The following is a 17,327-nucleotide window of genomic DNA, read 5'->3' on the forward strand; positions in this document are numbered from 1 at the left end:
CTGCAGCCCGGTATTCCCGAGTCCCGCTCCCGCTACTCCCCATGGCCCCGCCCGTCGCCCCCCGCCCCGGGCTCCCTCTGTTCCCACCTCCCCCGCGCCCTCCAGCACCCCCCGGGCTCCCCTCGCCGCCGCCACCGCCCCCCGCCCCCGGCCCGCCCCGCGCCGGGCGCCGCCCCCGCTTATCCACCGGCGGCTCCGAGCGGATCGGAGCCTCGTCCCTCCCGGAGCCTCCCGGTGTCTGCTCCTTCCCGGTGCCTCCTGCCGGAGGAGGGGCGGGGGGAGGCGGGGGGGTCCCCGCTATGGACCCCCGGCCCCTCAACGTGTCGCTGCAGGAGATGCTCTGCCGCTCTGAGAACGGCACCGGGAACGGACCCGCCACCGGCAACGGGACCAACGGCTCGGTCTGCGACCTCCTCCGCAGGGGCCTCCGCGGGCCCCCGGCGCCCAGAGGTGAGAATGCGGGGGGACGGAGCGGGATGGACCCGGGAAGGGACCCCCCTTCGTGCCCGGCCCTGCGCTCCCCGGCACGCCGGCACCCCGCGTCGTCCCGCCGTGCCAGCCCGGTGCCCGCCGCCCTGCGCTCCGGTTCTCCCGGTCCCTGACCGGTGCTGCCCGTCCCCCGCCGTGCCCCTTATCGCACCCATCATCCCCGATTCCCGCGCCCCGGGCAGGAGCTCGGTGGCCCCGGCACTGCCCAGTGGTCCCGATGCGGATCTCGGCGCTGCCTGGGGGGAACACGCCGGGCTGTGCCGGCGGCAGCAGCAGGGCGGAGAGGACTCCGACAGGGACGCCACGGACTCAGACACCGCTCACCCCGCACCCCTGCCCCACTGCCGGGACCGGGACCTCCAATTGGACTCTCGGCTGGGACGGCCCCATCCCACCCTATCACCAGAGCCAAGACCCCTCTCCTCATCCCAGCTCCGGCTTGTCACTCCGCTCTCTGGGCTGCACGTCCCGGGGCCCCGGTCCCCGTGGGAGCCACGGCTCAGCACCGAGGCGGAGGGTGGGCAGGACGGGGGCACCCACCTGGGTGAGGGTCCCTCAGCCTCGCGAAATTGAGCCGAGGGGCGTGGGGTTCGCCCCAAATCCCGCCGGCTGCCACACGGGGGGGAACGATGCACTCATCTGATGGGTCTGCACCGAGCCCGCGGCGCTCACGCTGGAGCCCCGGTGTCCCAGTGCCTGGGCCTGTGCTGGGGTGCCTTTGAGGTGTCTTCAGGGTGTGTCTGGGGGGCAACCGGGCTACCCTCGGGGTGCCATAGAGTGTCTCTATGGTGGCCTCGGGAGTGCTTTCAGAGTGCCTCTAGGGTGCCACCTGAGTGTCTCTGGGGTGCCCTCGGGGTGCCTCTGGGGAGCACCCAGGGTCCCAACGCAGCGCCGGTGCCCTGCTGCCCACAGAGGTGGACGTGGCAGTGCGTGTGGTGCTGTACGTGCTGATCTTCGTGCTGAGCGTTGGGGGCAATGCGCTGGTTGTGGCCGTGCTGGCGCTGAACCGGCGACTGCGCACCGTCACCAACTGCTTCCTGCTGTCCCTGGCACTGAGTGACCTGCTCCTGGCACTGTGCTGCATGCCCTTCACCCTCCTGCCCGGCCTCATGGGCGCCTTCATCTTCGGCGACGTCGTCTGCAAGCTCGTCGCCTACCTCATGGGTAGGGTGGGGCACATGGGGGCCTGTCCCTCCCTCCTGGTTAGGGTGGGGCACAGCAAGGGGACTCATCCCTACCTGGCTGGCACGTGGGGGAAAAGGGAGGGGGCTCGTCCCTACCCCGTGGATATGTGGGGAGCTTATCCCTACCTCACGGGGACATGGAATACAGTGAGGCGCTTCAGGAGGAGGTGGGCGCCTGCAGTGTCACGCCATGTCCACCGACACGTCCTGCTACCCGCAGGGGTCTCGGTGGCCGTGTCCACCTTCAGCCTGGTGGCCATCGCCATCGAGCGCTACAGTGCCATCTGCAACCCGCTGCAATCGCGTGCCTGGCAGACGCGGTCCCACGCCTGCCGCGTCATCGCGGGCACCTGGGCGCTGGCGGCGCTGCTGATGCTGCCCTACGCCGTGTACAGCACCACGCGTCCCGCCGCCCCCCGCCCGCCCCCCGCGCAGTGCACGCACCACTGGCCCAGCGAGCGCGTCCGGCAGGTCTGGTGAGTCCCGGGGAGGGAGCGGGAACACGGGGGAGAGGGGATGCCAAGTGACGGGGCCGCCTCTCCCAGGTACGTCCTGCTGCTCCTCGTCCTCTTCTTCATCCCAGGCGTAGTGATGACGGTGGCATACGGGCTCATCTCCCGTGAGCTCTACCGTGGCATCCGCTTTGATCTGGACGTCAAGAGGGAGGTGGCAGGTGAGGGGATGTGGCGGGGGTGACGCTGGGGGTGACTGTTGGTGTGACTCCCCTGTGGGCAGACTGCCCACCCCAGGAGGAGACGCAGGGCTGAGCCTTCCCCCCTGCTCTCCACAGTGGTGTGCTCCTCAGGGAACCCTTTCCTGGGGACATCCTTGTAGCCTTGGGGTGCAGCATGTCCCCATGGTGCCATGGCCATTTCCACGTCCCCTCACCCCATCCCCCTGGAGGATGTCCCCGTGGTGTTGGGGTGCAGCGTGTCCGTACAGTGCCGTGGCCGTGACCATGCCTCCTCACTCCGCAGCCCAGCGTGGCATTGGGGGGGACCCAGCGCCCACCTGCGATGAGGGTGACGGGTGCTACCTGCAGCTCTCACGTCCGGGCGCAGCACTGGAGCTGCGGGCGCTGGGGGCGGCTGCGCTGCAGGACCGGGCACGCATCAACAGCTCGGGGGCCCAGCTGGCGGCCAAGCGGCGTGTGATCCGCATGCTGGTGGTCATCGTGGCTATGTTCTTCCTCTGCTGGCTGCCCATCTTCGCCGCCAACACCTGGCGTGCCTTTGCCCCGAGGGCAGCCCAGCGGGCACTCTCGGGGACCCCCATCGCCTTCATCCACCTGCTGTCCTACACCTCAGCCTGCGCCAACCCCCTCATCTACTGCTTCATGAACCGCCGCTTCCGCAAGGCCTTTGGGGCCACCTGCGCAGGCTGGGGGTGCCGCCGTGCCTGCCCCCGCCGCCCGCCCGAGGACGAGCCCCCCATGGCCAGTGCCTCGCTCTCCAAGTTCAGCTACACTACCGTCAGCAGCCTGGGACCCCCCTGAGCCGGCACCCCTGAGCTGGAACCCCCTGATCCCTCCAACACCAGTGCCTGGGACCCACGTGAGCTGGACCCCCACGAGCCCCCCATGGCCAACACCTTTCTCTGCAAGTTCAGCTACAGCATTCTCAGCAGCCTGGGACCCCTGAGCTAAACCCCCTTACACCAGTGCCTGGCCCCCTGTGAGCTGGTCACCCCCGAGCATGAACCCCTGCCCTGCCAGCACCCCCGTGCCCCTCTCCGCTGCACTCCCAGTCTCCCGCCCTCCCGGGGCACCCTTGCCCACCGTCCCCCGCTCAATCCCAGCGCTCCGACCCCCGGCCGGGTGGGGGCGGGCGGGAGGAGCCTTTGGGGCTGGGCAGGTCGGAAGCTGAGGGAGGTCGAGGCATCCCCAGCCCAGCCCGAGGTCACCCCGCGCTGCTCCCCGGCTACGGTCACAATAAACAGACCCCGTGCCCACCTGCGCCGCTGCTCCCAGCGCTCCTGCCCCGCCAGCACGGAGGCACCGCGGGGCAGCTCCGGGCGGGACGTGGGGTCGGCACCGCGCGGGACTTCGGGCTGGGACCCTCCGCTGCGGGAACTGCTGAACCCGGCGGCAGTAGCTGGGGGGATGGGAGCCCCGGGCCCGGTGCCCCTAGTGCCGTCCCGGGGATGTGACCGTATGCAGGGAAGAGGGTCCCCAGGGAACACCGCCAGGGAACACCGGGAACACCGCCAGGGAACAGGTCCCAGGACTCCATCTCCCATCGTGCCCCGCATGCCTCACGTAGGCCCGAGTCCTTCATTTGCATACGGCCCCCGCCTCGGGTGGCCACGCCCCATTTCCGCTCAGCCCCGCGGACATTGGTCATGCCCCTCGAGGCCACGCCTCCGCACTCTCGGCGCCGGGCCCTGCCCACAGCCCCGCCCCTGCTCTGACCCCGCCCCCTTAGCAATAAATGGCGTGGGTCGGCCCCGCCCCCGCCCGGCCCCGCCCCTCGCTCGGCCATGGCCGCCGGGGTTCGGGCCCCGCCGGGCCCCATGGCGCGGCCGCGGTGCCGATCGTTGCCGCTGGCCCTGGCCGCGCTGCCGCTGCTGGCGCTGCTGACGCTGCCGGGGCTGCCGCTCTCGGCGGCGTCGCCGCCCGGCCCCGAGGAGCAGCTGGCGGCGAAGGCGCCGCGCTGGAGCTGGCGGAACATGTCGTGCCCGGCCTGCCGGGTGCTCTTCGGGGCGCTGGACCTGGCGCTGCAGGTGGGCACGGGGGATCGGGGAGTGCCGGGAGACGGGGGGCACCGGGGGGATACCGGAACACCGGGCGAGACACGGGCATGGGCGGACACCGGGATACCAGAACGGGAAGAGCGGGGAAAACCGGAATGGGACAGGAACGGGGGCAGAGGGGACGGGACAGCAGGGACAGGACAGGGACAGGGCAGAGACAGGCCGGGCCAGTCACTCGTGACGCGCCGGGGCAGGTCGGGGCTTGTGACAGACACGAGACCAGGTTGGGAATGGGGACAGGGACGGGCGGGGACGGGAGAATGACAGGCTGGGACGGCCGAAAGGGGAACGGGGACAGGGACGGGGACGGGCGGGGTCACGCCAGCGGCTCCGCTCGGGGGAACTGGGCCGGGGAACAGAGGAGCTGGGGGACCGTGTGGATCCCGTCTGGCCTCGGGATATCCAGCTGAGTGCGCTGGAGTGGCCGGCGGGTGTGGGACAGTGACAGGTCCGTCCCGGGGAGCCGCTGGGCGCAGCACATTGATGGCAGCTGGGAGTGCCCATGCCGGGGGTGTCGTGCCCATGCCCGGGGATTGCCGTGTCTACGCCGGGGGTGCCCTGCCCATGCCGAGGTGCTGACCGGCACAAGCCAGTGAAAGCAGCTGAGTTCAATGTGTAGGGGCTGTCCTGGGGAGATGGTGGGCGGAGGGCAGCGAGGATAGCAAGAGGTGTGGGACGCTGGGACCATCCCGAATGTCCATCCTTCTGCAGCTGGAGCCGAACGTGGCCCGCGTGGGGCGCGTGGCGTCGCGGCTGTGCCAGGAGCTGCGGCTGGCGCGGCCACCCGTGTGCCGCCAGGCCGTCCAGCTCTTCCAGGGCGACGTGGTGGCAGCCTGGGCACGATCCGTGCTGCGCCCGCCCGAGGCCTGCGGGCTCTTGCTGGGTCCCCACTGTGGCCACTGGGACATCCTGGGTGCCTGGAACCTGTCCCTGCCTGCCGCCCCCAAGCCACCAGTGCGGCCGCCCACGCCGCCACCTCCTGGAGCGCCCACCGCCCGCATTCTCTTCCTCACGGACCTGCACTGGGACCGTCAGTATGTGCCGGGCAGTGCCGCTGCCTGTCCTGACCCTCTGTGCTGCCGCGGGGCCCCCGGTGAGGGGCCGGCCGTGGCGGGGTTCTGGGGCTCCTACAGCAAGTGTGACCTTCCACTGCACACCATCGATGCACTGCTGGCACAGCTCCCCAACAGCACCAGTCACACCAGTAACAGCACCGGCAATGGCACCGGCGGCTTTGCGGCAGCGTACTGGACCGGGGATATCCCTGCGCACGACGTGTGGCAGCAGAGCCGCGGGGACCAGCTGCGGGCACTGCGCACGGTGACAGCCCTGCTGCGCGCCCGCCTCGGGGGGCTGCGCGTCTTCCCGGCCGTGGGCAACCATGAGGCCACCCCAGTGAACGCCTTCCCCCCGCCCTACGTGCGTGGCAACCGGTCGGCCGCGTGGCTGTACGATGCCATGGCCGAGGCCTGGCAGGACTGGCTGCCCCCCGCCGCCCTGCACACCCTGCGGTGGGCACGGGGCAGGGCCGGGGGGTGCAGGGTTCCAGTCTGTTGAGGGTCCAGGGATGGAGAGTGTGGGTTGCAGGAATACAAGGGCACGGGGGTGGGGGTTCTAGGCTACTGGGGGCCTGGGTCTGTGGCATTTGGGGTACCAGGGCTGGGAGGCTCCAGACTGAGGGGGCTCTGCGTTATCAGGTGTTCTTGGGTGGGGGAGCTGCAGTAGCACAGACTGGGGGCTCAGAGCTGGGGACTCCGGGCTACTGGGGGCTCAAGACTAGCAGGACACAGAGCTGGGGCAGGGGCGGTACCAGGCTAGCTGGGGATGGGGGCAGGTGTCTCAGCTTCATGGGGGGAGAGGTGCGAGGAGTGGGGTCATGGCTGGTTGGGGTACAGAGAGGGCTGTGGGGTAGCAGAGGCCCCAGGCTGGAGGCTGTAGGTGGGTGGGCAGTGCAGGTGGCAGAGAGCTGGAGGTCGTGGGAGGGGTGCAGGGTCTGTGGATTAGGGGACACAGCACTGACCTTCCTTTTCCACGCAGCGCCGGCGGGTTCTACACAGCACAGGTCTGGCCTGGGTTACGCCTCGTCTCCCTCAACATGAACTTCTGCTCCCAGGCCAACTTCTGGCTCCTCATCAACGCCACTGACCCTGCAGGGCAGCTCCAGTGGCTCATGGGGGTCCTGGCAGATGCTGAGCGTGATGGGGAGAAGGTGTGGGGGGGTTCTGGGGTGATATGGAGGGTTCCAGTGGGCCCTGGGCAAACCCCCAGCCCCGGCTCCCTGTCCACAGGTGCACATCATCGGGCACATACCCCCAGCCCATTGTCTGCGCAGCTGGAGCTGGAACTACTACCGCATCGTCAACAGGTCAGTGCCTGACCCCTGCCCAGGCCCCCACACCATGTGCCAGACCCCTGACCATGTGCCCTACCCCACATGCCACTCTGTGCCCTGACCTCAAACTCCATGTGCTGGCGCCCTGCCCTTGTCTATGTGCCCTCGACCCCCACCCCACAAGGCAGAGCCTGGCTCCACAACCTGAACTCCCACACATGGTCCCCCCGCTCTATACAACAGGCCCCTACCCCATATACTGGACCCCTAGACCAGACCTCTACCCCACACCGTGGACCATCCCATGTGCCAGACCCGCACCTCATGTATCCGAACCCCCACCCCACATGCTGGACCCGAGGGCCAGGCTCGGGTTGGGGTTCCAGGGTGAGGAGTCTTGGAGATGGAGGGTCTGGGAGTCTGGGTGCCACCCCCCGTCCCCCCACCATGGCAGGTTCGAGGGCACCATTGCAGCCCAGTTCTTCGGGCACACTCACCTGGACGAGTTCGAGTTGTTCTACGATGAGGAGACGCTGTCACGTCCCGTCTCCATTGCCTTCGTCGCACCAAGCGTCACCACCTACATCAACCTCAATCCCGGTGCGCCCCAAACCCCGCCACATGTCCCCCCGGCACCCCCATCCCCGGCGCTGACTGTCCCTCCCACGCAGGGTACCGCGTGTACGAGGTGGCCGGTTCCTACCCCGGGAGCTCCCATGCGGTCCTGGACCACGAGACGTTCATCCTGAACCTGACGGAGGCCAACGCGGCGCCCCCGGGGACGCCCCCGCGCTGGCAGCGGCTCTACAGCGCGCGCGAGGCCTACGGGCTGCCCGCGGCCTTCCCGGCCGACTGGGACCGGCTGGTGCGGCGCATGCAGGATGACGAGCAGCTCTTCCAGCTCTTCTGGTTCCACCTGCACAAGGGGCACCCGCCCCGCGAGCCCTGCAGCGGCCCCTGCAAGGCCGCCCTGCTCTGCGCCTTGCGCTCCGGCCGCGCTGCCGACCCCGAGCTCTGCCGGCCCCTGCGCCCCACGCTGCCCTTCCCACGCATCCAGGAGCTCTGGCAGCAGCGGCGGCTCTGCTGACCCGGGGGCCGGCAGGAGCAAGGGCTGGGACATGGTCACACCAGAAACAGTGGTCTCACGGGAAGCAGGGCAGGGATACACTTACACAGGGAGCGGGATTGTAGTCAGCACATGGTCACACCAGGAGCGGGGCTGGGAGCGGGATCGGCACAGGGTCACAGGGAGTGAGGTCGGGAATTGCACATGGTCCCCATGTCCCACCAGTTACACAATAAAGGCACAATGAATACCACCACCCCTCCTTATCCGCTCCCACCAGGACTGGAACTGGGATCATGATCAGCACACAGTCCTCATGCTCCCATCACCCCCCAGTACAGGTGTGATGGACCCCACTGTCCTTTATCCTCACCACAGTTCTCAGCCACAACTTAGGGAGACCCAAATCAGGGATGCTGGGACATCACCACTCCACCTCCTTGTCCTTATTCTCACCCACTGGGATCGCAATTGGGATCAGCCCATGGTTCCTGTAACTCCCATCAGGCCCCTAATAAGGTGTGGGTGGACCTCACTGCCTTTCTTCACCTGCAACATCCTAGGAAGACCTAAACCAGACACAACACCCTCATCCCTGCTCTTCGTTCTCTTGCTGCTCCTCCCTGTGTGAGGCCAAATGCAGAGCCGAGCCGGGCTGGTGGAATGGGTTTATTAATTAATGATTTAGTACAACACAGACCCTCGTTACGCCACATGCATTGGGGACCTTGGGGGGGGCGTGACCCACCGTGGGGGCACTGGTGGGGCCAGGACCCCTGACCCAACACCCCAGGTAACGCTGTGCCCTGGAGCGTTGGGTCAGTGCTCCTGCCCCCCCACGCTGCCTTGCCCAGCCGCACGCCCCCCACGCCCTTGTCCCACTCAGGGGGTCTGCGCCCCTCCCCGCCGCGGTTTGAGGGTCCCCAGGAGGGTCTGCACCCCCCGGCGCACAGAGGAGCCCACCCGCCTTGCCACCGAGTCAGCCGGGGGCGCCGGCAGGCAGGAGCTGGAGGCCTGGGGCCGCGCATCCAGGCACTTCTGGTAGCGGAGCTGTGGGGAGCGAGGGGGTCAGCGGGGGCGCGGGGAGCCGGGGGGGGCGCGGGGGTGGCACTCACCACGCAGGCGGCCTGCAGCGCCTCGCTGAGCCCCGCGGCGTTGGGCTCACACCACACCATGTGGCAGCGGAAGGTGCCGGGGGCGCTGGCCATGATGAAGGCGAAGGCGCGGACGTCGCGTCCCACCCCCATGAAGGACAGGAACCGCACGCGGCACTCGCACAGCACCGCCTCTGTCTGGGGGGCACGGGGGTCACCGGTGCACCTCAGCATGAGGAGGGGGGCACCAGGGTGGGGAGGGGGTCGTCGAGGCACCCCCAGGATGGGGACAGGGTCAGCAGGGCACATGAGGTATCACCAAGGTGCTTACCAGAAAGGGTGGGGGGGGGTGCACTGTGATACCCTGGGGTTGGGAGGGTTCAGCACAGTCCCCCAGGGTGGGAAGGGATCCCCCAAGGGATGTGGTGGGATGGGGACATGATGGAAGGAGCCATCATGGCTCCCTGGGACAAGGATGGGTCTCTGCAGCCCCTCTGGCATGTGACAGGGTCACTCAGACCCCAGAACAGGAAGGAGTCACCAGTGAGGATGGGGGTCACCACATTTCCCCAGAGTGGGAGGGGGTCACCACAGCCCCCCTAGGCCAGGGTGGTGGTCGCAGGTGGGGATGCACCTGGTGGTGGGTGATGGAGGGCATGGGTGGGGGCCCCAGGGCACGGGGGTCCGAGGAGGGCACACACCTGGCGGTGAGCAATGGTGAGGGTGGCGGGGGCCACACTGACCACCACGGGGGTGGGTGCAGGGGGCTCCCCTGAGCCAGGGGCCAGCGCTGCCTCCAGTGCCGCGTTGATCACGTCCATGCCTGGGGGCACAGGGACAAGCAGCCACAGCTGCCCCACCTGTGCTGGAGGAGGCCCCCGAGACACTCCCCCTTCCCCTCGAGTCCCCCACTCACCTACTGGCTTGGCAACAGGGACACAGCCCAGGTAACACACGGGGAAGCGCTGAACCACCTCACTCTTGGGGGCTGGGAACTCCACTGTGGGGGAGGCACTGTCAGACACCCGCAGAGGCCCCCAGAACACCCCAGAGCCCCAACATCCCTCCAGAACCCCTCCTCACCCCTCAGTGCTCACCCAGCCCCCCAAGGCCTCTTGGACGCTGGGCACTCCAGTGTGGGGGGGACATGGCAGACCTCCCCAGAGCCCTTCAAGACCCCCCCAGAGCAACCCAACACTCCCCCAGAGTATCCCCAGAACTCCCAACACCCCCAATTGCACTGCTGTTCTCTTGGGGGCCAGGAGCTCTGCTGTGGTGGGGGACATCATCAGATACCCCCAAAGCCTCCCTAAAAGCTACCCTCTCTTCCAACTGCCCTACCCCAGTGAATGCAATCTCCAGAGACACAGGCCCCCACCCCTGTAGTCGCCCTATACCCTGGCAGGACTCCCCCAGCAGTCCTCCAGCCCTTCCTAGTCACTCCCAGACCCCCAGATGCCTCCCCAGAGCCACCCCAGTTCTCTCACAGGTACCCCGAGCCCCGTACCCTGCAGGGGAGGCTCCCCCAGCCGGGGGGGCTCTGTCCCCAGGCCGTTGCCTGCTGCCCGGGCACTTCGCCGCTCTGCCGTCAGCTGGGGGACAGGGGGACATGGCCAACCCAGATGTCACACCACAGTGACCTCCAGGGACCCCCGTGGTGACCCACAGTCCCCCAGATGTCACACAAGGGGCTGTCACAGCATGGACACCCAGAGGGACCCCCAGGGATCCCTGTGCCAGGTCTGTGGGGACACTGGTGTGGGCAAGGGCTCACCCAGGAACAGGCCTGGGGGCTGGCTGGAGGGGCCTGGAGGTCTCACCTGTGTGCAGATGTGGTGCAGGCTAGGGCAAGTCCTGGCAGGTTTCTGGGGGTCTCACCTGGGCACAGATGTGGTGCAGACCAAGGAAGGGGAACTTGGGGTGGGTTACCTGGGCCTGGGAGGTCTTGGGGGTGTCTCACCCGGGCCCAGCCCTGGTGCAGGCCAGGCGGGGGGTTCTTGGGGACTTTTTGGGGGTCTCATGTAGGCAGAGTCACAGCTCAGGCCAAGGTGGCAGTTTAGGGGAACACCAGCAGAAGGCTGGGAGGGTTTTACCTGAACACAGAACCACTGCCAGCCAGAGCAAGGGTTCTGGGGAAGTTTAAGCGGGGGGTCTCACTTGGGCACAGAGACACGGTGCAGGCTACAGGGGCAGTTTGAGGGGGTCCTGAGGAGGTCTGGGAGGGTCTCACCTGGGCACAGACCCGGTGCAGCCCGGCAGCGATGGCGCTGGCTGGCCCCTCGCAGCGGAACACGTGGCACTTCAGCACCTGCGTCAAGGGGTCCCGGGCCACGTATGCAAAGTCCCTGGGGGGACGATGGGGGCACGCTCAGGACCACCCCAGTCCCATCCCCACCCAGTCCGAGCTGGGACTGGGGACACTGGGGGTCTGGGGACAGGTTGGGGCCATACCTCTCCCTGTATCCCCGGCAGCACAGTGGGACAGAGCGGGGTTAGGGGGTGCCGGGGGGGCACAGACCCTCCTCCTCCCCAGCCCCAGGACCCATCCCATACCCCCTAGGGGAAGGTCTGATCCTGCCCCACACCCATTTCTGCTGGGGGGGGGCTCACTGTTGGGACCCCATGGCCCCCACCTGCCCTATCCATGGGACCATATCCGCATGTGGGACCTCCCGGCCCTGTGCACGTGACCCCGACAGCCCCACACCTCACCCGTGTGGGGATCCCAGCCCCATGGCCCCCTCCACGCCCCATGGCCCCCTCCACGCCCCATGGCCAGCCCCACATACACGGGATTCCAGAGCTCCCACCCCACACTGTGTGAGACCTCCATGCCCCACGGGGGTCCCACACACGCAGATCCCTCCCATGCCTGCACCCCACGTGTACTGAGTCCCCTGCACACACCAGAACCCCACGCCCCCCACACCGGGCCCCAGTGCCACCTCAAGCTCCACACAACGTGGGCATCCCCGTGTCCCCCAGCCCCACACGTGCCCCCCACCTGCTGCCGTGCCGCCCCACGCCCCACACGCGGATGCCGCCCACGGGCTGTGCGTGCAGCAGTGCCCGGTCCTGGGGGTCCACGAGCTTCAGCGTGCGGTCCTCGAGCAGCAGCAGCGCCCGTGCCTGGGGGGCACCGCACCTTCAGCAGGATACTTCACCCCCCAGGTGCCAGGGGGGCAGTGGAGAAGGTGAGGGAGGAATGTGGGGGGCACAGAGGGGTCTGGGGTCACTCACCTCCCCCCAGCTGCCGGGAGGACCATCACGAGGCCCCGAGAGCTGCCGGATGCAGGCGCTGACAGCGCTGCTGCTGCGGCCGGGACCCAGCTCCTCCTCCCGCAGCTGCACCCAGCCCAGAGAGCGAACCGGGAGACCCTGGGGTCAAGGGGAGAATGTGTGGGGCTGGGGCTGTGGGGAGGTGGCAGTGGAGAAGGGAGTGATGTGGCGCAGGAAAGGCAGGGAGCATGAGGCAGAGGTGGTTTGGGGCGGGGGGTGAATGGTGAGGGGCAAGGGGGCAGGAGGATGGTGCGGGGCAGTCTCAGCTCCCCAGCAGTAACCCAAGCCATCACCGCCCCGGGCCCTCGGGGCGGAGCGGACCCCACAGGTCCTGCAGGTGACAGCCTCGGGCACCCCTGGGTTGGGTGTCTCAGCCCCCCAGCAGTGCACCAGACCCCACGGGAGTGGGGAAGGGGCCCTGTGGGCTGGGAGGGTCAGGAGAGACTGGCCCTACCTTGGAGACCAGCGCATCCTCCTCACCCAGGGCCATGCTGCGAGGTGAAGGGTGGGGGGTCAGTGACTGCACCCTGAGACCCTGGGCCCTCCCTACCCCCAAACCCTGTCCCTGAGAGCCCTCTGGGGTCCCCTGCATCCCACACCGGGGTCATTGCACCCTGAGTACTTTGAACTTTCCACCTCAAACCCCTGCCTTGAGATCCTGGGACTCTCCCAAGTCCAACCCCCATCCCAAGACCCCACTTCCCTGCCCCACACCTGGATCCCTGCTCCACTCAGCTCCCACTTCACACCGGACACCCTCTGTCCATTCTCTTGCTTGTCACCCAGGGTCCCCCATCCCGACAGGGCCCAGGGACAGCCCTGCCCATGTCCTGCATTTTCCATGTGTGCCCCACACCGCACCCCTCTCCTGGTGATCCTGGGCCTGGTGACAGCATCTCCAGGTCAGACACTCCTGGCTCCTCATCTTCCTCTTCCTCCTCCTCTTCCTCTTCCTCAGCTGTGGGGTCCTAGGGGCAAGGGGGCTCTGTGGGGCTGGGGGGGCACTGATCCCCACCCTTTCCCCTCCACTACCCCCTCTCACCTTCCACAAGTCCCCATCATTGAAGGTCTCGGCCGGGGCAAAGCTCGTCCAGGAGAGCTGCAGGGGGCTGGGTCAGGGTGTCCCATAGGGCAGCCCCACAGCAGCCCCCCAGTCACCCCACAAGTGCCCCACGGCTCCCTCCAGTCACCCCACAGCACACTACGGGAGTCCCGTGGTAACCCCAAGAGCAACCCACGCACATACCGTGGGTGCCCTGTGCCCCCCACAACCACCCCACCATCATCCCCCACTCACCCCACGCCCTACAGCCCCCCCTGTGGCCCCACGGTGTCTGCACAGCCACCTCCTAGGCCAAGCCCAGCCCCCTTAGCCCCGACTCACGGTGGGCCCCTCGGTGGGGGTGCTGCCATCGGAAGGGGTCTCATGGGGCCCGCCGGGGGGCTCCCACTGAGTGGTACCAGTGGGGACATGCCAGTAGTAGGTGCCTGAGGTGTCCTGCACCCGCAGCCACCCGGGGGGCAGGTCCCCGTGTGCTCCTGCACCACACGGCCACAGCGACTCTGCAAAGCATGGCGGGATCACAGGGGGTCAGCCCAACTCCACACACAGCTCTCCACAGCCCCAGGAACATAGGGATGCCTCAGGAGGGCCCCACAGGGACAAGGGAGCAAAGGGGGGGCATGGAACTAACTGGGGCTGGGGACACAGAACAGTGCCCAGGGGGCTGGGGGACCAGGGAAGGCACCCAGGAGTCTGGGAGTGTAGTAGTGGGCACACAGCCAGGGATGAGGGAAGATATGGAGCTGATAGGAGCACAGGTGCATGATAGGAAGGTGCAGGTGGAGGCAGCCATTGGGCTGTGTGGAGCATTTGTGGGGCAGCCATAGATTGTCAGAAGCCTCCATGGGGCAGCTGTGGGACAGTGAGAGGTCACCATGGGGTTCCATAGGGCAGCCATAAGTCACTGGGGCCCCACGGGTCGGTGCCCACCTGGCTCATCGGGGGAGCTGCCGGGGCTGCCCTGGCTCAGCGTGGCCCAGCTCGAGTCCTCGTCGCTGCCGGGGCCGGGCCCCCCGAAGAGGTGGCTGGCGCTGCGCCCCGGGGGCTCCCGCAGGCCCCGCTCCGTGCCCAGAGCCGGTGGAGAGACCCCGACCCCGTCCTCCTCCTCCTCGTCCTCCTCCTCATCTTCATCATCCTCCTCCTCCTCCGAGGCGCCGATCAGCAAGGCCCGTGGGTCCCCGGCGGCGTTCCGGGCATTGCGGGCCTGGACCCCCGGCTCGAGCGCTCCGGGGGACTCCCCGTGCGCCCCGGGGGACCGGCCCGGCCCCGGCCCCGGCCCCGGCTCGAGCTCGTTGCGGTTCTGGTCCTGCCCGGCCTTCGCCCACCCGGCGCCGGGCAGCTCCTCGGCCGGGGCCCCCCCGGGGCCGGTGCGGGGGTCGGGGGGCGCTCCCAGCCCCAGGCTCAGCCCCGGGCACCGGTTGTCGTTGGCCAGGTCGCTGCGCTTGCTCAGGGCCCCCGACATGGCGCGAGGACTCGGGGACGGGCGGGACCCCCGGCGCGGCGGGACCCCCGGCCCGGCCCGGCCGCAGCTGCCGCCGCTGGGGATGGGGAGGGCAGGGGGGTCCTACAGCCCCCGGGGCACCTCCACGTCCATCGGGCCTGCGGGGAGCGGGGATAGCACCAGGACCCCCGGCCACGGACGCTCCGCGGCCCTGGGTCCTCCCAAGGACTCGGCATCCCCTCGCAGCCCTCTCAAGGACCCGGGAGCGTTTCCCCAGCACCGGCGTCCCCCCACGCCTCCCCCGGGACGCGGGGACCCCCCCCCCCCACCGCACCAGCATCCCCCTCGGCCCCGGCATCCCGCACTGTCCCCCGCCGCACGGCCCCGCGTCCCCCGCAGTCCCCGCAACGACCACAACCCCTGGGGTCACCCCGCGACTCTCTCGGCCCGGGGCCCCTCCGCATCCGCCCCACGACCCTGTCAAGGGAGATCCCACCGGGACCCCGCGCCCACGGACCTCTCCCGCTTCCCCCCCGGCCCGGGCCTGCGGGGTCTCCACGGGCCTCAGCCCCCCCTCGCCCCCTCATCCCTGCCCGCAGCGCGGCGGGGCCGGCCCGTGTCCCCCCCCCCTCCCCGCTCCCTGCCCCCATAGCCGGTACCTGCGGCCGCGGCGGCTCCGCTGCCGGGGGTCGCGGGGGGAGGGTGGGGGGCTCGGGGCCGCGTCACTTCCGCTTCCGGCCGGCGGGGGGGGGACAGCGCCGCCTCCGGCACCAACAGCGCGCGGGACCCCCGGTAGCTCTCCGGACCCTCCCCGGCACGCACCACTGGACACCCCCGAGTACCCGCCGGGAGCGGGAGCCCCAGGCCTTGCCGGCGGCGGGTAGCTCGATCCGAGCCAGGGTGGCAGCGGGAACTGGCGGAATGGGGGACCTTCCCCCCAGTGATACTCCCGGGGCCGGTGACCCCGACACTGCCTGAGCCCGCCCCATCGTTCCGGCTGTTCCGGGCGGGCAGCGGGACCGCCGGTGCCCCCCATGCCACGGACCAGTTCAGCCCAGTTGAGCCCCTCGTTAGTCCTAGCGGCATCCCCCAAGGCACCGGCACCGCCGGGTTCCACCCTGCTGCCCCCGCGCTGGCACCGGGACCGAACGCAGCACTGGACTCCCTGCGGCTGCAGTGCCCCCCAACCCCCTAAACCCTGGGCGAGGGTCTCGAGGCTCCCAGCTCTTGCCAACCCCGGAGGGGCAGCACTGCGGGGACTGGAGGGGTCAGGCGGGAGCAGCGATGGTGACAAAGGGTATGCGGGGTCCCTGCACCCCGTGTGGACCAGTCTGACCCTGTACAGTCACTTCGTTCGATAACCTCCAACTGAGTCCAACCTGTGACTGATCCCTACTTTGTCACTCATCCCAGAGCACTGAGTGCCACATCCAGTTCTTCCTTGAACACTTCCAGGGATGAGGACTCCAAACCCCCCTGGGCAGTCCCTTACAATATGTGGCACCCCTTTCCATGAAGAAATTGCTCCCGATGTCCAACCTGAACTTCTCCAAGCACAGCTTGTAGCTGTTTCCTCTTGTCTTGTCACTTGTTTCCTGGGAAGGTCCCCCCTGAGCCTCCTTTTCTCCAGGCTGAGCCCCTTTCCCAGCTCCCTCAGCCCCTCCTGGGGCTCCAGCCCCTTCCCAGCTCCGTTCCTTGCCCTGGACACGCTCCAGCCCCTCAGGGTCTCTCTTGCCTAGAAGTGGACACAGTCCTCGAGGGTCTCACAGTGCCCAGCACAGGGGACAGTCCCTGCCCTGGGGCTGTGCCCACACTGGGGCTGGTACAGTCCAGATGTCATCGGCCTCTTGCCCACCTGGACACACCTGAGCTCTTGTCCAGTCACTGTCACTAGCAACCCCAGGTTCTTTCCCAGCTTTCCAGCCTCTCTTCCAGCCCAGAATGTTGCAGGGTATTTTGGTGACCTGTGTGGAAGACCCAGCACTTGCCCTTGTTGACCTTCACACTGTTGGCCTTGGCCCATTGTCCAGCCCGTCCAGCTCCCTCTGCACAGCCCTCCTGCCCTCAGCAGGTCCCTGCCCCAACCAACCGTGTGTCGTCCATGAACTCACTGAAGACACACTCTATTGCTCCCTCCAGACCTTGGGTAACTGCTGGACAGCACTGGACCCAGCACTGAGCCCTGGGGAGCCCCAGCAGTGCCCGGTCCCCCTGAATGTGGCCCCATTCTCACCTCTCCCTGGGCCTGGTCCTCAGCCAGGTGTTCCCAACAAGGAGCACCTGTCCCAGCCAGGCTGCAGGTGTTCCATGAGATGCCAGGGAGATGCAGAATGTGCGAAAGACTTTGCTAAGCTTCAGGCAGGCACACCCGGCCACCAGGGCCACCCTGTCCCAGCAGGAGACCAAGTGGGTGAGGCAGGACTTGTCTTTCCCAAGCCCCAGCTGGATCTGATCCTCTGCTTGTCCTGCCCATGCTGTGGGACCCACAGGTGATCTGTCCTAAGGCCTTCCCAGCATCGGGGACCAGGAGCAGGCATGGACTTCCCTGGATTTTCCCTCCAGCCCTGCTTGAGAATAGGGTCACTGGCCACCTCCAGGGCCTGGGAACCCCTGGGTGGCAGGGGCTGG

The 17,327-nt window shown here is 68.3% G+C and overlaps 3 protein-coding genes across 4 annotated transcripts; 2 read left to right on the top strand and 1 right to left on the bottom strand.

Moving 5' to 3' along the window:
- The first annotated feature begins 180 nt into the window (after window positions 1–180).
- On the top strand, window positions 181–3,627 carry CCKBR (cholecystokinin B receptor). The gene is made up of 5 exons (XM_014890391.2): window positions 181–450; window positions 1,402–1,653; window positions 1,894–2,149; window positions 2,219–2,346; window positions 2,651–3,627. The coding sequence occupies exons 1-5, from the start codon at window positions 300–302 to the stop codon at window positions 3,166–3,168; spliced, it is 1,305 nt and encodes a 434-aa protein (XP_014745877.1). The 5' UTR covers window positions 181–299; the 3' UTR covers window positions 3,169–3,627.
- Window positions 3,628–4,118: 491 nt separating this feature from the next.
- On the top strand, window positions 4,119–8,075 carry SMPD1 (sphingomyelin phosphodiesterase 1). Its single transcript, XM_014890346.2, has 6 exons — window positions 4,119–4,394; window positions 5,136–5,935; window positions 6,462–6,633; window positions 6,713–6,789; window positions 7,211–7,356; window positions 7,428–8,075. Exons 1-6 carry the CDS (start codon window positions 4,152–4,154, stop codon window positions 7,841–7,843), a joined length of 1,854 nt encoding a protein of 617 aa, XP_014745832.1. The 5' UTR covers window positions 4,119–4,151; the 3' UTR covers window positions 7,844–8,075.
- Window positions 8,076–8,478: 403 nt separating this feature from the next.
- APBB1 (amyloid beta precursor protein binding family B member 1) lies at window positions 8,479–15,412 on the bottom strand. Of its 2 annotated transcripts, XM_088160582.1 has the most exons (14): window positions 15,359–15,408; window positions 14,189–14,857; window positions 13,580–13,758; window positions 13,238–13,294; window positions 13,057–13,163; window positions 12,650–12,686; window positions 12,157–12,294; window positions 11,921–12,045; window positions 11,147–11,261; window positions 10,424–10,508; window positions 9,833–9,916; window positions 9,618–9,739; window positions 8,938–9,114; window positions 8,479–8,872 (listed from the first exon to the last, which is right to left on the bottom strand). In XM_088160582.1, the coding sequence occupies exons 2-14, from the start codon at window positions 14,718–14,720 to the stop codon at window positions 8,705–8,707; spliced, it is 1,926 nt and encodes a 641-aa protein (XP_088016708.1). In that variant the 5' UTR covers window positions 14,721–14,857; window positions 15,359–15,408; the 3' UTR covers window positions 8,479–8,704. The 2 variants fall into 2 exon arrangements, with proteins under 2 accessions (XP_088016708.1, XP_088016709.1); XM_088160583.1 differs by lacking the exon at window positions 13,238–13,294 and having other exon boundaries at window positions 15,359–15,412.
- Between the last annotated feature and the right edge of the window lie 1,915 nt (window positions 15,413–17,327).

Source organism: Sturnus vulgaris, chromosome 2 (genome assembly GCF_052056855.1).
Source record: "Sturnus vulgaris isolate bStuVul1 chromosome 2, bStuVul1.hap1, whole genome shotgun sequence".
Taxonomy (NCBI): domain Eukaryota; kingdom Metazoa; phylum Chordata; class Aves; order Passeriformes; family Sturnidae; genus Sturnus; species Sturnus vulgaris.

Excerpts from the sequence above, each read along its gene's own strand:
- CCKBR (XM_014890391.2), top strand. The coding sequence starts at position 300 with ATGGACCCCCGGCCCCTCAACGTGTCGCTGCAGGAGATGCTCTGCCGC. Across the intron at positions 2,150-2,218 it reads GAGCGCGTCCGGCAGGTCTG|GTACGTCCTGCTGCTCCTCG; the intron begins GTGAGTCCCGGG and ends CGCCTCTCCCAG. Across the intron at positions 2,347-2,650 it reads CGTCAAGAGGGAGGTGGCAG|CCCAGCGTGGCATTGGGGGG; the intron begins GTGAGGGGATGT and ends CTCACTCCGCAG.
- APBB1 (XM_088160582.1), bottom strand. The coding sequence starts at position 14,720 with ATGTCGGGGGCCCTGAGCAAGCGCAGCGACCTGGCCAACGACAACCGG. Across the intron at positions 12,687-13,056 it reads CCAGGATCACCAGGAGAGGG|CATGGCCCTGGGTGAGGAGG; the intron begins GTGCGGTGTGGG and ends TTCACCTCGCAG. Across the intron at positions 8,873-8,937 it reads CGCTGCAGGCCGCCTGCGTG|CTCCGCTACCAGAAGTGCCT; the intron begins GTGAGTGCCACC and ends CGCTCCCCACAG.
- SMPD1 (XM_014890346.2), top strand. The coding sequence starts at position 4,152 with ATGGCCGCCGGGGTTCGGGCCCCGCCGGGCCCCATGGCGCGGCCGCGG. Across the intron at positions 4,395-5,135 it reads CGCTGGACCTGGCGCTGCAG|CTGGAGCCGAACGTGGCCCG; the intron begins GTGGGCACGGGG and ends ATCCTTCTGCAG. Across the intron at positions 6,790-7,210 it reads TACTACCGCATCGTCAACAG|GTTCGAGGGCACCATTGCAG; the intron begins GTCAGTGCCTGA and ends CCACCATGGCAG.